This window comes from Podarcis filfolensis, assembly GCF_964270895.1.
Source record: "Podarcis filfolensis genome assembly, chromosome: 3".
In the NCBI taxonomy this organism is placed as follows: Eukaryota; Metazoa; Chordata; class Lepidosauria; order Squamata; family Lacertidae; genus Podarcis; species Podarcis filfolensis.
Genome location: NC_139606.1, coordinates 88397532 through 88410528, shown reverse-complemented (window position 1 = coordinate 88410528; position 12997 = coordinate 88397532). Strand labels below are relative to the sequence as shown.

General features: G+C 40.7%; 2 protein-coding genes across 2 annotated transcripts in view; one reads left to right on the top strand and one right to left on the bottom strand.

Annotated features, from left to right (window-relative positions):
* The window catches only part of LOC310758387 (uncharacterized protein), a 218508-nt gene that overhangs the window by 100259 nt on the left and 105252 nt on the right, over positions 1-12997 (top strand). The gene's annotated exons all lie outside the window — the stretch shown is intronic.
* Positions 182-12997, bottom strand: part of BABAM2 (BRISC and BRCA1 A complex member 2) — a 129379-nt gene continuing 116563 nt past the window's right edge. Inside the window, exon 12 of the mRNA XM_083604607.1 lies at positions 182-4207. Coding sequence (XP_083460733.1) covers positions 4144-4207 — 64 coding nt within the window. The 3' untranslated portion in view covers positions 182-4143. The remainder of the gene's footprint in view (positions 4208-12997) is intronic.

Below are 12997 nucleotides of genomic sequence, written 5' to 3'. Positions count from 1 at the left end.
CACATACTATCCACTCACAGATGAAACAACGTGCAGAGTTTGTTTTCACTGGCAAAGCTGGAAACAACAATGTGCACAGTTTTCTCTTTCATTATCATCCTCACCTGGGTGGTGGTGGGGGAATTGACAACGTTGGTGCCCGTTCAACAAACAATGTGAAATGAGAGGAATTGCAATCGGATCCCTGCATGGAAACGTATGATTTTAATGACAAGAGATAAATCATGCATGTAGATCATTTCTCAAACTCACGAACATGGGCTACAAATCCAGCAAGAAGGTATTCAAAAATTGAACCAAGGAAGGGAGGGGAAATGCCATAGAAACTTCCTGCCAACCCTTTGGTCTCTGCTGGTATAGACTGAGCAGCAGATCCAATCCTGTACAGGGCTCTGCCACCACCACATCATATCTGTTTGGGCTCATAATCAACATTTAGCAATATGTATCTCCTATATTTGCATCCTTCTGATTGCTCAGAATAGCCGAGTCACCTTAATTTCTAGTTTCACAAGCCTTTGAAGGAGGTTAAGCTTAGAGAGAGTGACTTCTGAAGGGGACCCCGATAGCTTCATGGCTTCAAGGGTGATTTGAAACCAGTCCAATTCATTTTCATTCAAATCTTTTCTTCTTTTTTATGCATCCATGTAAATATAAAGTATAAGGAGAATATTGGCACACATGTCAAAGCATCTTATAGCTCTTCCAGTTAATAACAATAAAAGCATTTTTCCCCCATGACCTATTACTAGTGATACCCTTGATCTGCAGCGGCTCTGTATGATCAAGTTCCCACATGTTAACAATAGGCTTCTGGTTTTTATAACCATAAGCCAAAACTTCCCTCTCACCAGGCTTTGGGAAAGAGGAGGGCAGCCTAGTCAAAAAAAGGTAAAGACATGTGTGCATCAATAGTGGAGCCCACAGTACTAATTTAATGAAAAGAAATTACATGGCAGAAGTGAACCGACAAGATTTCCCTTTCTCACACACTGTTGTCAGGTTCACCCGAAAACAGAAGTGAAGGTAATAAGTGAGTAGCTGCATCTGGAATAGAAGTATTTTAGGGTTTTTAAAAACCCACCGTAAACCAGCTATTAAAAAAGTGACGATGCAATAGTTTGGGAGAAGGTTGTCTGTCTAAACGAGTGGCTGAATGGTGTCATCTAAAAGGAGAAAGGAGTAAATGTAGAAGCATGCTTATGGGTACCTGCAGGTTACAAGTGAGGCAGTTTATTTTGCAAAGAAGCAGATGGAGGCGATTAGCTTCTCACACTTATTATTCATCCAATTCTATGCATGCATTGTATTTGGAAGAGGGAACCTGCCAATTTGTGGTTTCTTAAATGCTCATTAATGCTTGGCCATGCCAACTCCCTGGAAAAGACCCTGATGTTGGGAAAGATTGAGGGCACAAGGAGAAGGGGACGACAGAGGACAAAATGGTTGGACAGTGTTCTCGAAGCTACCAGCATGAGTTTGACCAAACTGCGGGAGGCAGTGGAAGACAGGAGTGCCTGGCGTGCTCTGGTCCATGGGGTCACGAAGAGTCGGACACGACTAAACAACAACAATGCCAACTTGTTTTTAGACACTGATCCATCACTGATAGAACTGAACCAGAAGGGAGATGCAACCTTGCTCACTTTGGTAAGTTCTAAGCATAGGCCACGATGCTATGTACCTGGGACTAAAGTTGCACTGGAGCAAATCACAAAACACATTTCCTACATGGAACTAGTCCACTGCACTTGCTATAGGGAGCAAGGGTCTCTATGTGATCTTATATGGTACTCTGGAAAGCTTCTGGGAAGAAATGGACTTTTGAGTTCTAGATGACAATTTTTTATATTCAGCATTGTCTTTTTCTAACTTTTTAAAAAACCCCACCCCTATATATTTGAATATTTCACCATGTAATTGACCGTTTTTGGCCAAAACCGATGAATCCTACCTAGAAGCAACTTCAATATAATGTTGACTACATGCAGGATTCATGTATGATGTAGGAAAATTGGCCTTGTGTGCACATGCCTCAAAAGATTTGAGCCCAACATGCTGGTGTGGAGGCAGAAGGCCCTGTAAGCCACCTAGCCTGGCGAGAAGACCTCTGCCCTCTGAGTTGTATTTAAACAAGGCTGCTCTGGACCGTGGAAGTCCTTCAGATACTTGGGACTACAATTCCCATCAGTCCCAAGTAGCACAACCAACTGTCAGGGCTGATGGGAATGGTAACCCAGAACACCTAGAGGGCGCTAGGATGAGGAAAGCAGACCTACTCTGGGAAGAAGACCCTGCCCGCTCCAAATTGTATTTAAGCCAGCCCCTTGGAATGCAAGAGTGGAACTAGTTACGTGGGTTAGCATTTATTTTACCTGTCTGTTAATTTTGTTCTGAACTTATCCCGCCTTAAGTCTAGATTACTTCATTGTAATAATTTATCCTATGATTTTGGAATTGTTGATGTTGCCTTGTTTGAATTTGCTGGAGCTTTAAAAAAACCCATTTTTTAAATAAAAATGTTCCGCATTTTAAAAAAATTGTTTATTGCTATCTGCTTTGGGCACGGTTTACGGTGGAAAAATGGCATATTTTTGTTTTCGTCAGCTAAAAATATCTTCTGTTAGACAGCGCTAATGCACAATTGGGAGCCTTAAAGTACAAATCCTGGTAGCGCAATGGCAAGGGGAAGCAGGCTCTATCTCTACTAATGGGCAATAGAGACAAAGCCTGCTGGATCAGGCGGCAAGATTCCCTTGCGCACACAATGTCAGCAGAAAGAAAGAGGCCTGGTGACCAGGTGCATCCAATCCCTGGGACAAAGTAATTGGGTAGTACTAATAAAGAGTACTGTCCACTAACATTCTAAGAATGATGTTCTATGGGTTCTATCCCACTAAGCAGCCATTCGAAGTATGACTTAGATACAACCCTATAATGTTAGTTACATTTCAAGGTATAGTGTCATATTAGGCAACTAGAGGTGTTCTGGATACAACAGCAGAAATTATTCAGTTTTGTTCTGTGAATCACAACGGAACTAAAGTATGTTTTCCACATGCTATTTACGAACGTTTGATTCCCTGCTGGAAAGCACCCTGAGCTATTTACAAAATATGGGAAGTTAGTCCACGGCTAGTCAGACAAGCGGCTTGCCGAAATGTATCACAGGAAAGGAACAACAAATGGCTCAGATGCTGAATGTACAATTCGTGTATAAGAAAGAATGATGCATCCAATTATGCTTTCTCATAAAGTCATCTAGATGTGAACTAAACCATACATTTTAGGTTGAAAGACTATGTATTATAAATTAATAAAGGTACTAATGACACTGTTGACAGTGAAAGCCTGTTTCAATAGTGGCATCTGTGTTTCTCATCAAAGCTGTGCCATGAAATGTGAATTCATCATAACTTACACATTTAATTTTTAGACACTACTGGTATTCAAATGGTAGACATTTTTTGGTAACATACTGGATAGTGACAAGATAGCTCATCTCAGATTTGGTACTGATAACAAGAGTACAATTCAGAATTCTACAACATGGGGGACTTCCAGTTAGAAGAACTAAGAGTTATGTGCCATCATACTACCTTCTGTAGCAATTAAAATGTTCCTCTGGTTTTGTTCTTTCAGACTCAATTGGAGATAAATCTTGAACACAAATAATTACAAAGGCATAATACGGCAGTGCTTCGTCTAACAAGGCTTATTGCTCAGCTATTTTCTGTTTACTTCTAATATGTCAAAAAGTTGAAATTCATCACGGAAAAGTTCACAAGAAAGCCTGAAACACTGGTATAGAAAAATAATTCATAAATAAGGCATCACGGGAGGGGGGGCACATCTATGGAAATTATTTTTAATTTTGATCACACAGATAAAATAAGAAATGTGTTTGCATGTAGGAAAAATGAGCAAAATATAGCAAAAAATGTTTAGTCAGCCAAGGTCCTCATATAGACAAGAGTAAATTCAATCTGTGGTGATCACAACAGCACCCCAGAGGCAAAACACACCAAGAGACTGAAGTCCAAACTACTTGCGGGAAGTCATCTTGCAATTTGTTGACAGGCAGTGACATAAGACTCTGTTTGGCATCCTTGCAGGATGAGGTTGTCTCCCCCTTTTATGATCTTAGAGTTTTCCATTGGCAAATGCTGCCTCCTGGAACTGAGGGACAAATGTTTTGAAATGAGCCCTAGTGGAGGAAAGAAAAGGGTTGAAGTTAGTAAAGAACAAAATTATTTACTATTATTCTTATTATTAGAATTTATATACTGCCCTATACCCGGAGGTCTCAGGGCGGTTCACAGAACGAAACAGAGAACATGCTGCACAGGGCAAGATCTTCTAATGTGCAAACCTCAAGACAGATTGAGAACTTTTCTCAGTTAAAAATCTCCTTCTGTGCCTGCCTCAGATCAAGTCTAGCAGCACGATCTCTCAGCCCCAAATAATGTATAAGGGATATCCTTGCTACCTCAGAGGGCTATATTCCTCTTTATTTAAAAAACAAACAAACACCAAACAGCAGATGTGTCTCTTAGGTCTTGAACCATGACCAGTTTGCACACTTCAATCTTACTCTCAGTGAGTTTCCCTGTTATTTATACCCCAGCCACTCTTTACTGCGATTCTTTATTGGTGTTTTGTCATGGAATCTGTTATCATTCCCACTGAAATAGATTTTGTAGGCAGCTAAGTATCATCAACAATGGCTCACTCTCCTGTCTCCCTCAGCCCAGATATAATAACTCTAATTCTTTTAAACTAAGCAGAGCAGTATTTTGTAGCAATCAGCATGAAAAATGTACTCCCCTCCATAGAACTTCAAGAAATGGACATGCCTGCCATTGTCTGTCATACCATTTGCTTCAGTGTAAGGTGGTAGAGCAGCTCTGACATCTTTGATTGTCATGTTTTTGGGTTAACTGGATTCATTCATGATGATAGGGCATGGATATTTAGTAGAGCAACCAATGGAGATAATAAATACTGAAGATGGTCATAAACTAAAATCTGCTTTCAGGTAAGTAGCAGAGCAGGCTGCCAGAGGCAGTTAGAGTTGATCTTAAGGGGATCAGTTAATTCAAGTTTTTGAGGAAAAAACATGGTATTTTAAAGTAACTTAAAATCAGAATATTTTGTGTATGTTCTGGAACTGATGAGTGCATTAACTGAACATTTTAAAAAGGTTTAGGTTCAGAATCCTCTCTTGTTCCGATAATGGGCAGAGAATGTCACATTTACCCCAAAGTTGAATAAATTCAAACAGTTTCATGATAATCTGCATCTTGTAATTGAAGAAGAGTAAATGTAATCCACTACTGCTCACTTGCTAGGCTAAAATTTAAATTTGAGCAGACACTAGCCTCCCTTTCTTTTTTCTGTAAAAGCGTTATTCTACAGATTAATATTTCTCTTTCCTCTCATGCCGTTCTGGGTAAATTTCTGGAGAGAAGGTAGCTGTGAATTATATCCTTTGCTTTATTACAATGATTATTATGAACAAAGTTGCCAAAATCCCAGGCATTTCTTAATACAAATTCTATGCCAAGCATCCCTAAAGCAAGTAAAGGGGGGGGGGAGGGAATAGCTCTGAATGTCACAATCTGGATAGAGACATTAGCAGCTTCTGAACTCCAATTATTCCTCTGAATGGTGGAGGTTGGAAAACCATAGAATAACAAAACTGGAATATGTCAAAAACAAAGTAGCCCACTTCCCAGCAATTCAAAACTTCCCTTGACCTAAAGCAGACTCAAGAAACGCTATTGACTTTATCACAAAGACATCTGACCGTATCATAGAAATGCAAATGGGATCTAGCTGTACAAACAAGCCAACTCCTTTTGAACATTCTGTAGAAGGGGAATCCAGAAGGATGCTGTGCAAATTTCCTCATTGTCCAACAGTGTAAACAATTTGCCACTGGTTCCCTGAATATTCACACATGTGTTGTTTGAGATAAAATGAACCCAATGCTTAAACGACCATTGTGCAACTAGGCTTCATCAGAGCTAAGCACAATGTGTTTCTTCTTCCTTTCCTTGTTTACACAAAGCTCTGATTTTTGTGACTTGCAGAAACTAGCTTACCCATCTTCTAAACATATGTTTCCGAGCATGATTCAAAGTGTTGGTGCTGACCTTTAAAGCCCTAAACGGCCTCGGTCCTGTATACCTGAAGGAGCGTCTCCACCCCCATCGTTCAGCTGGGACACTGAGATCCAGCGCCGAGGGCCTTCTGGCGGTTCCCTCATTGCGAGAAGTGAGGTTACAGGGAACCAGACAGAGGGCCTTCTCGGTAGTGGTGCCTGCCCTCCCATCAGATGTCAAAGAGATAAACAACTACCTGACATTCAGAAGACATCTTAAGGCAGCCCTGTTCAGGGAAGTTTTTAATATGTAACGCTGTACTGTTTTTAACACTTGATTGGGAGCTGCCCAGAGTGGCTGGGGAAACTCAGCCAGATGGGTGGGGTATAAATAATAATAATAATAATAATAATAATAATAATTACAGGGGTCCTAACCATAACAGAATAAAATGATACCTCTGTTTACAATGTCTTGCATGCAATATATCCTCCCCCCTTTTTTTGCAACAGCACAATATTGGCCACTTCTTGTGTTTATATTTTTCTGTAAGAGGCAGTGTTTTATAGAGTCAGGGTATCCCCCACCCATTCTTGGACCAGTGGGAACCATTAACAGAGACAAAGCCTTGGGCAAATTATGCAGTTGCTCACAACATTGGCTTGGTATGTTAAACAAAATACGCCACACTGCACTCTACTATCATCTTGAGGGATGGAACACAGTAAAAATCAATGCAGCCCCCTGTTCCCGGCCTCAAACTGGTTGTTGGAACCTGATGGTACTGCTTGGGAGCAAAAGGGTAGACTGCAGAATAAAAAATAAATGCAACAGGCATATCAATAAGAAACTTGGGAGTGATGCACATGTTATATCCTCCATCACCATTGCTGAAAACATAGTCTCAGATTTGTCATGGTTGTCTTAAAACAGGAATACTCTGATCTGCTTTATCAGAGACACTACATTTGCACTTAAATGTACCTGAGACGAAATAAAAGAAATGATTAAGAGAATGACAACAGTGGAGAGTGGAACTGTCAAAATGATACGCAAACTCTGTATCTTTCCTACCATGTCTCATTATATTTGTATGTTATATGGAATTGTTTGAAGATGCTTTTGCTTTCAAGGAAATCGTTTGAAGATTTTTTAAATAAATAAACAAACAAACAAAAATCACAGTTTAAAAACCAAACTGGATATCTGTGGAAAGGGGCACAACCCACTTTATTGGTTAAAGGTCTACAAAGTCATCTCTGTGTGTGCAGTGACCTCCACAAGAAGCATTGAAAGCTCTTGACTGCTGTCAGTGCAGTTACCACAGGCTGGATATCAACCGAAATAGAAAAGGTGTGATCCTACAAACCCTTATGGTTGCAAAGATACTATCCTTCCAGCCATGAAGTATAAAACACTCACCACCCACTGTTTAGTGGTCTGAAGACCTCCTGCCCTTTCTACATTTGAATGTATATTTGAATGTCAATCTCATTTGGATATTTATTTGGACATAGGGACTCTGTGTGTGTCTGTTGTGTGTGTGAGAGAGAGAGAGAGAAAAAAAAATGATGTGCTAATATGAGCTGAGGATGTTTCTTCTGGTTATATTTGCCAAATAATAATAAAAGAGGAAATAAGGTGTATGTAGGAAGTAGGGCCAGGAGGAAAGAACTCTCTCTCTGTGTGTGTGTGTGTGTGTGCGCGCATGTTTAGGTACCATGCATCAGGAAGAAGTATGCAAAGTGTAAGTGCTAATTGCACACATGCCAGTCCAGAAGCCAAAATGTGTATGTGAAAGATTTAGTCAACTTACAACTGGGGTGCAATTTCATAAGAGTTTTAAAAATCATGCTGCAGAATAAGCAAACAAGATACAGCCATACAGATCACCATTAAAAAAAGAAAAAAACAGGATTAACTGCATAATGTTATAAATGTAAAGAGAAGTTACAAGTTGTGCTGAGAGTTTCTTTGTGGAAAAGGAGTGGGGGGAAAGCACAATTATAAACTAATTTGTAACAACTTGAGGGCAAGGGAAGGAGATGGCAGTTCACCTCCATACCATCTGGCATGCCTGAAATGTGGGTAGCTGATACCAGAGTCTTACTGCTACTACAAAAGAGAGATAGATTGAAGAAGCTATTGCCCTGCAACAGATGGAAATAGCATTCAAATGGATAAACAGTTTCACCATAATTTACAAAAGACTGCGGTGAAAGAAACAAAAAACCAAGTTAATCTTGAGAAGCATCAAAACAAAAAAACGTTTCTGTACATGTGAAACGCGGAACAGAACAATTTCTATTCACGTGAAGCACAGCTCTCTTTTTAGTTGTTCTTGTTTTATCTGTAAGCTGCCTTGAGTCCCTGTCAGGGAAAAAGGCGGGGTATAGATAAATATAAAACAACAACAGCAAGAACAACAACAGGGTGGGTCTTGTCGTCTGGGCAGCCCAGGCACACCATGCACACTGCCCAGGCTTGTGCCCCAGGAAGGTCATTTTGGTGCTGCTAACACTTCACCCCCGGAGGCGCACTCCATTGTCTCTCGAGACAGATGGATGCCAACAACAACAAAGAATGATGTGATGAAACTTAAAGAAAATGTTACACTTGCCCTATTATTAAATTAGCTGTGCACGTGCTGCTTATATTCACTCCTAATGTCTATCATATGCCACTGGCATGCTGGATCTTCCACTCTCACCTCCTGAACTTTGTAATAATTTGTCAAGGTACATTTCCTCCTACATGTTTTCAGTAGTTTCGCTAGGCTTGTATGTGGTGTTGATTTAAGTCACGTGATGTGTCTTCCCAGGTACCATAGCATGTGGGTGACCGTAGATTACCTAGCATTTAGTATTCTGTTGTTGTGTTTGTCAGTACTGGAGTGGAGAAAAAATGTCTTTGCATTTCAAATTGATGATAGTGTGCAGTGGTTGTACACAGAACCCACACAAGATATGTAAATTTGTTCAGTTTGCATCAACTAGTGCAGCGGTTCTCAACCTGTTGTTGGACTACAACTTCCATCATCCCTGAACTCTGGTCTTGCTAGCTAGGGGTGATGGGAGTTGTAGTTCAACAACATCTGGGGACCCACAGGTTGAGAAAGGCTGAACTAGTGCAACATTTATGCTTGGGAGTCCACCCCCACCCCCTAAGTTAGGGTCAGTGGTATTGGTGACAGTGAGACAAGATGAAGGTACATTCTTTCACCTTTGGTGGACATGCCCAAGGATCAAGACCTTCTGGGAGATGATCTATAATGAAATGAAAAAGGTATTTAAATATACCTTTCTGAAGAAACCAGAGGCCTTTCTCCTGGGCATGGTCGGCCAATTGGTGCCAAAGAAGGATAGAATTTTCTTTATGTATGCTACAACAGCAGCAAGAATACTTATTGCAAAGTACTGGAAGACACAAGATCTACCCACCCGGGAAGAATGGCAGATGAAGGTGATGGACTACATGGAACTGGCGGAAATGGCTGGCAGAATCCGAGACCAGGGAGAAGAGTTGGTGGAGGAAGATTGGAAGAAATTTAAAGACTATCTACAGAAACATTGCAAAATTAAGGAATGTTAGAAGGATGTTGGAATGAAGTTATGTGGTTTTAGCAGAAATGTTATAAAGGTTTAGTAAAAAACAGACTGTTAATTGGTGAAAGGAGGGAAAGTAAAGTTACATTATATTAAGATAAATTACAGGACAAAAATTGGAAAAGATGGAAAGGATTTGCTGAAATAGTTAACCGAACTAGAATACAAAAAAGGGAGGTGTGAGGAGGTCAAGGAAATAAGCAAATGAAAGATAAGTTATGGGAAGATTCGCTGTGTTTTTTAATGGATTTTATTTTTTCTGTTTTTTTCTTTTTCTTTTTCTTTCTTTTTTCCTTATTGTGATGTGTTGTTTTGTTTTTGTTTAATATGGTGTTTTTTACTTTTTCTTTTTGTAACCTTTAAAACTTTAATAAATATTATTTTTTTTTAAAAAAAGATAGTGAGACAAGAGAGAGGTGAGTGAAAGAAAGCTGAATGTTCCATTTCCCTCACCAACAGAGGGTATAATATTGTATGTTTCACATCCCCTTCCTTCACACCACAGGCACCAGCTGGTTTGGATAGCTAGAGGGAGGGATTTAAGGAACTCTTCCTATGAAACAACCCATTGTGGGGATGTTGGACCATAACCGCAGTGGAGCTCAAGACAGGGAAAGAAAGGCACTGCATTTCAACCTACGCAGTTACAGTGGTACCTTAGTTTACAACCATAATCCGTTCTGGAGGTCCGTTTGTAAACCAAAACAGGTTGTAACCCAAGGCGTGCTTTCGCCAATGGGGCGTCCAAAATTTTTTTGTTTGTAATCCCCCCCCCAAAAAGAAGGGTTGTAATCCAAAAAAGGTTGCAAACCAGGACACGCACTTTTGGGTTTGATGTGTTTGTAATCCAAAACGTATGCAAACCAAGGTACCACTGTATTTAATATATTTATTTCGAATCCTCCCAAGACAGCTGACAAATGATACCTTGTAATATTGTTGTCTCCATTTTATTAGTGTAACAATTCATTAGGATCCTTCTCACATGCTTCAGCTGCTGTTTATCCTAGCTTATATTCAATCCTTGTTCTCATCACAGTCTAAATCCATGCAGCAAAGTTTTGTGAATTTGCTGTTAGGGAAAGGTGTGTGTGGGGGGGGACTGATAGAAATGAGGTTTGTCACACTCCTGTGTGTTCAACAAAATCTGTTGCAAAGGAAGAGGAAACAAAAGAAAGAAGGAATATGAATTGGGTTGTTGTTTTTTAAATGACCCTGTGAGGAGGAACATACTGACTAGGTTAGCCAAATTGTGAGGCAGGGCCCTAGAGTTGTGGTATCTCCTCTTCCTAATGTTCCAGGAAGGACTGATTTTGATCCAGCAAGCTGGGGTTCAAAGGCTCAATAAATACACTATAAGGACGTATCAATACAAGGAAAATCATTAGTTTCTTTCACCATCCATACTCTAGAAGCTAGCAAGGAAAACTTCGCATTTCACTTGCTTAAGAAGCACACTGATGCCATGCCATTTGACAGTGAGAGCCTCAAAGCCTTCTTTCCATGATATAACTATTCATGTTGACGTACTTCTATCTGTTAATACTCTGGCTATAGTTGCCCCAGTGCCTTAAATGTCAAGAAGTGTCTTCAAGAAGAAAAAGCAAACATCAGTTGATGGTCCAAAGATGGTTGAAAGTATGAAGTGTAAAGTCAGCACCTAAAGTAGACAATTCATCGCCAGTACAGAATGGTTTGACTTAACCCCAATTTTCAATAGCAAGTGACAGGCCTTTAAGAGAAAATAAATAAATTGCAGAGTAGTCATCAACATTATGTAATGTGCCATTTCCTTCTACAAGACCACTGAATGCTCTGCGGTTATTCTTACTTGGGGGCAGTGTCAACTAACCTCACTTGTGCTTCTCTTTATTGGTGGCTTTCAAGAGATGTGCCAGTTATTTCTGGTGTGCTTACCCCCGCTAATTAGTGTTTTAGTATCAATCACTCTAAAGCTAAAATCACAAATATTGTCACAAATATTTTAGCTGCTGGGAAGGGGATGGTAAGCTATATGGATATACCTCAATGAAAACGAAGGATCACAGTTTGATTATGGAAAAACTCATGTGGAGATCAGGGTTCGAAATTAGCAGGGCGCCAGATTCTCCATTTGTGAGCACCTCCAAAAGTCTGGGTGCCATTTTTTTGCACCTCGCTGACACTCAAGGATTACAGAAATGTATGGGCTTTGAAGCCTCAAAGTATATGTTAAGGATAGACAATATATTAAGCAGTTTAACAATAAAGAGTAGAGTGTTTTGAAAACTGAAGCATGGTACCAATATTTTTATTGTCAACACCAAATTAAACACACATTAACAATTTCTGCTAAAATGTGATATTAGCAATATGTTACTTATGTGAATTGGGACGTGGGTGGCGCTGTGGGTTAAACCACAGAGCCTAGGACTTACTGATCAGAAGGTCGGTGGTTCAAATCCCCGCGACGGGGTGAGCTCCCCGTGCTCAGTCCCTGCTCCTGCCAACCTAGCAGTTCGAAAGCACGTCAAAGTGCAAGTTGATAAATAGGTACCGCTCCAGCAGGAAGGTAAACGGCGTTTCCGTGTGCTGCTCTGGTTTGCCAGAAGCGGCTTAGTCATGCTGGCCACATGACCCGGAAGCTGTACGCCGGCTCTCTCGGCCAATAAAACGAGATGAGCGCCGCAACCCCAGAGTCGGCCACAACTGGACCTAATGGTCAGGGGTCCCTTTACCTTACTTACGTGAATTGCGTATTAATTCATGCTTATCAAAATAATAAATAACAAGTGTTGCTGATCCCCACCCCCAGTGGTAACTAGACATTCTGTTTTGGTGCCCACACCCCAGATCCCATAAGCCAGGGATGTCCAACCAGTAGATTGCAATCTACCCGTAGATCCCTGGCTGATCCTGGTAGATTGCGGGATCCTTATTGTGTACAATAAGTTACGGGGAAAAGCTTAAAAACTCTGTGCAATCCTTCCCACAAAGAGCTCAACAACTCTGGGCAATCCACCCACCCCACGCACGCTCCTCCTCCCTCCAATGACAATGCGTAGATCACTGCCAGTTTTTCTATACTGGGAGTAGATTGCAGTCTCTTGGGAATTGGACATGTCTGCCATAAGCCATTTGGCTCTTAGCTTTTCTATCCCAGTTTCTAAGACTGGTGGAGATTAGGAACAGGATGATTATTCACAGTGGCCAGTAAGCAGGGACAAAAGCAGAGAAACAGGCATTTGGAAAGAGCCCAAAGGGCAGTTATGGGGAGCCCAGAGGCAGGAGGCACTGGATTACAAA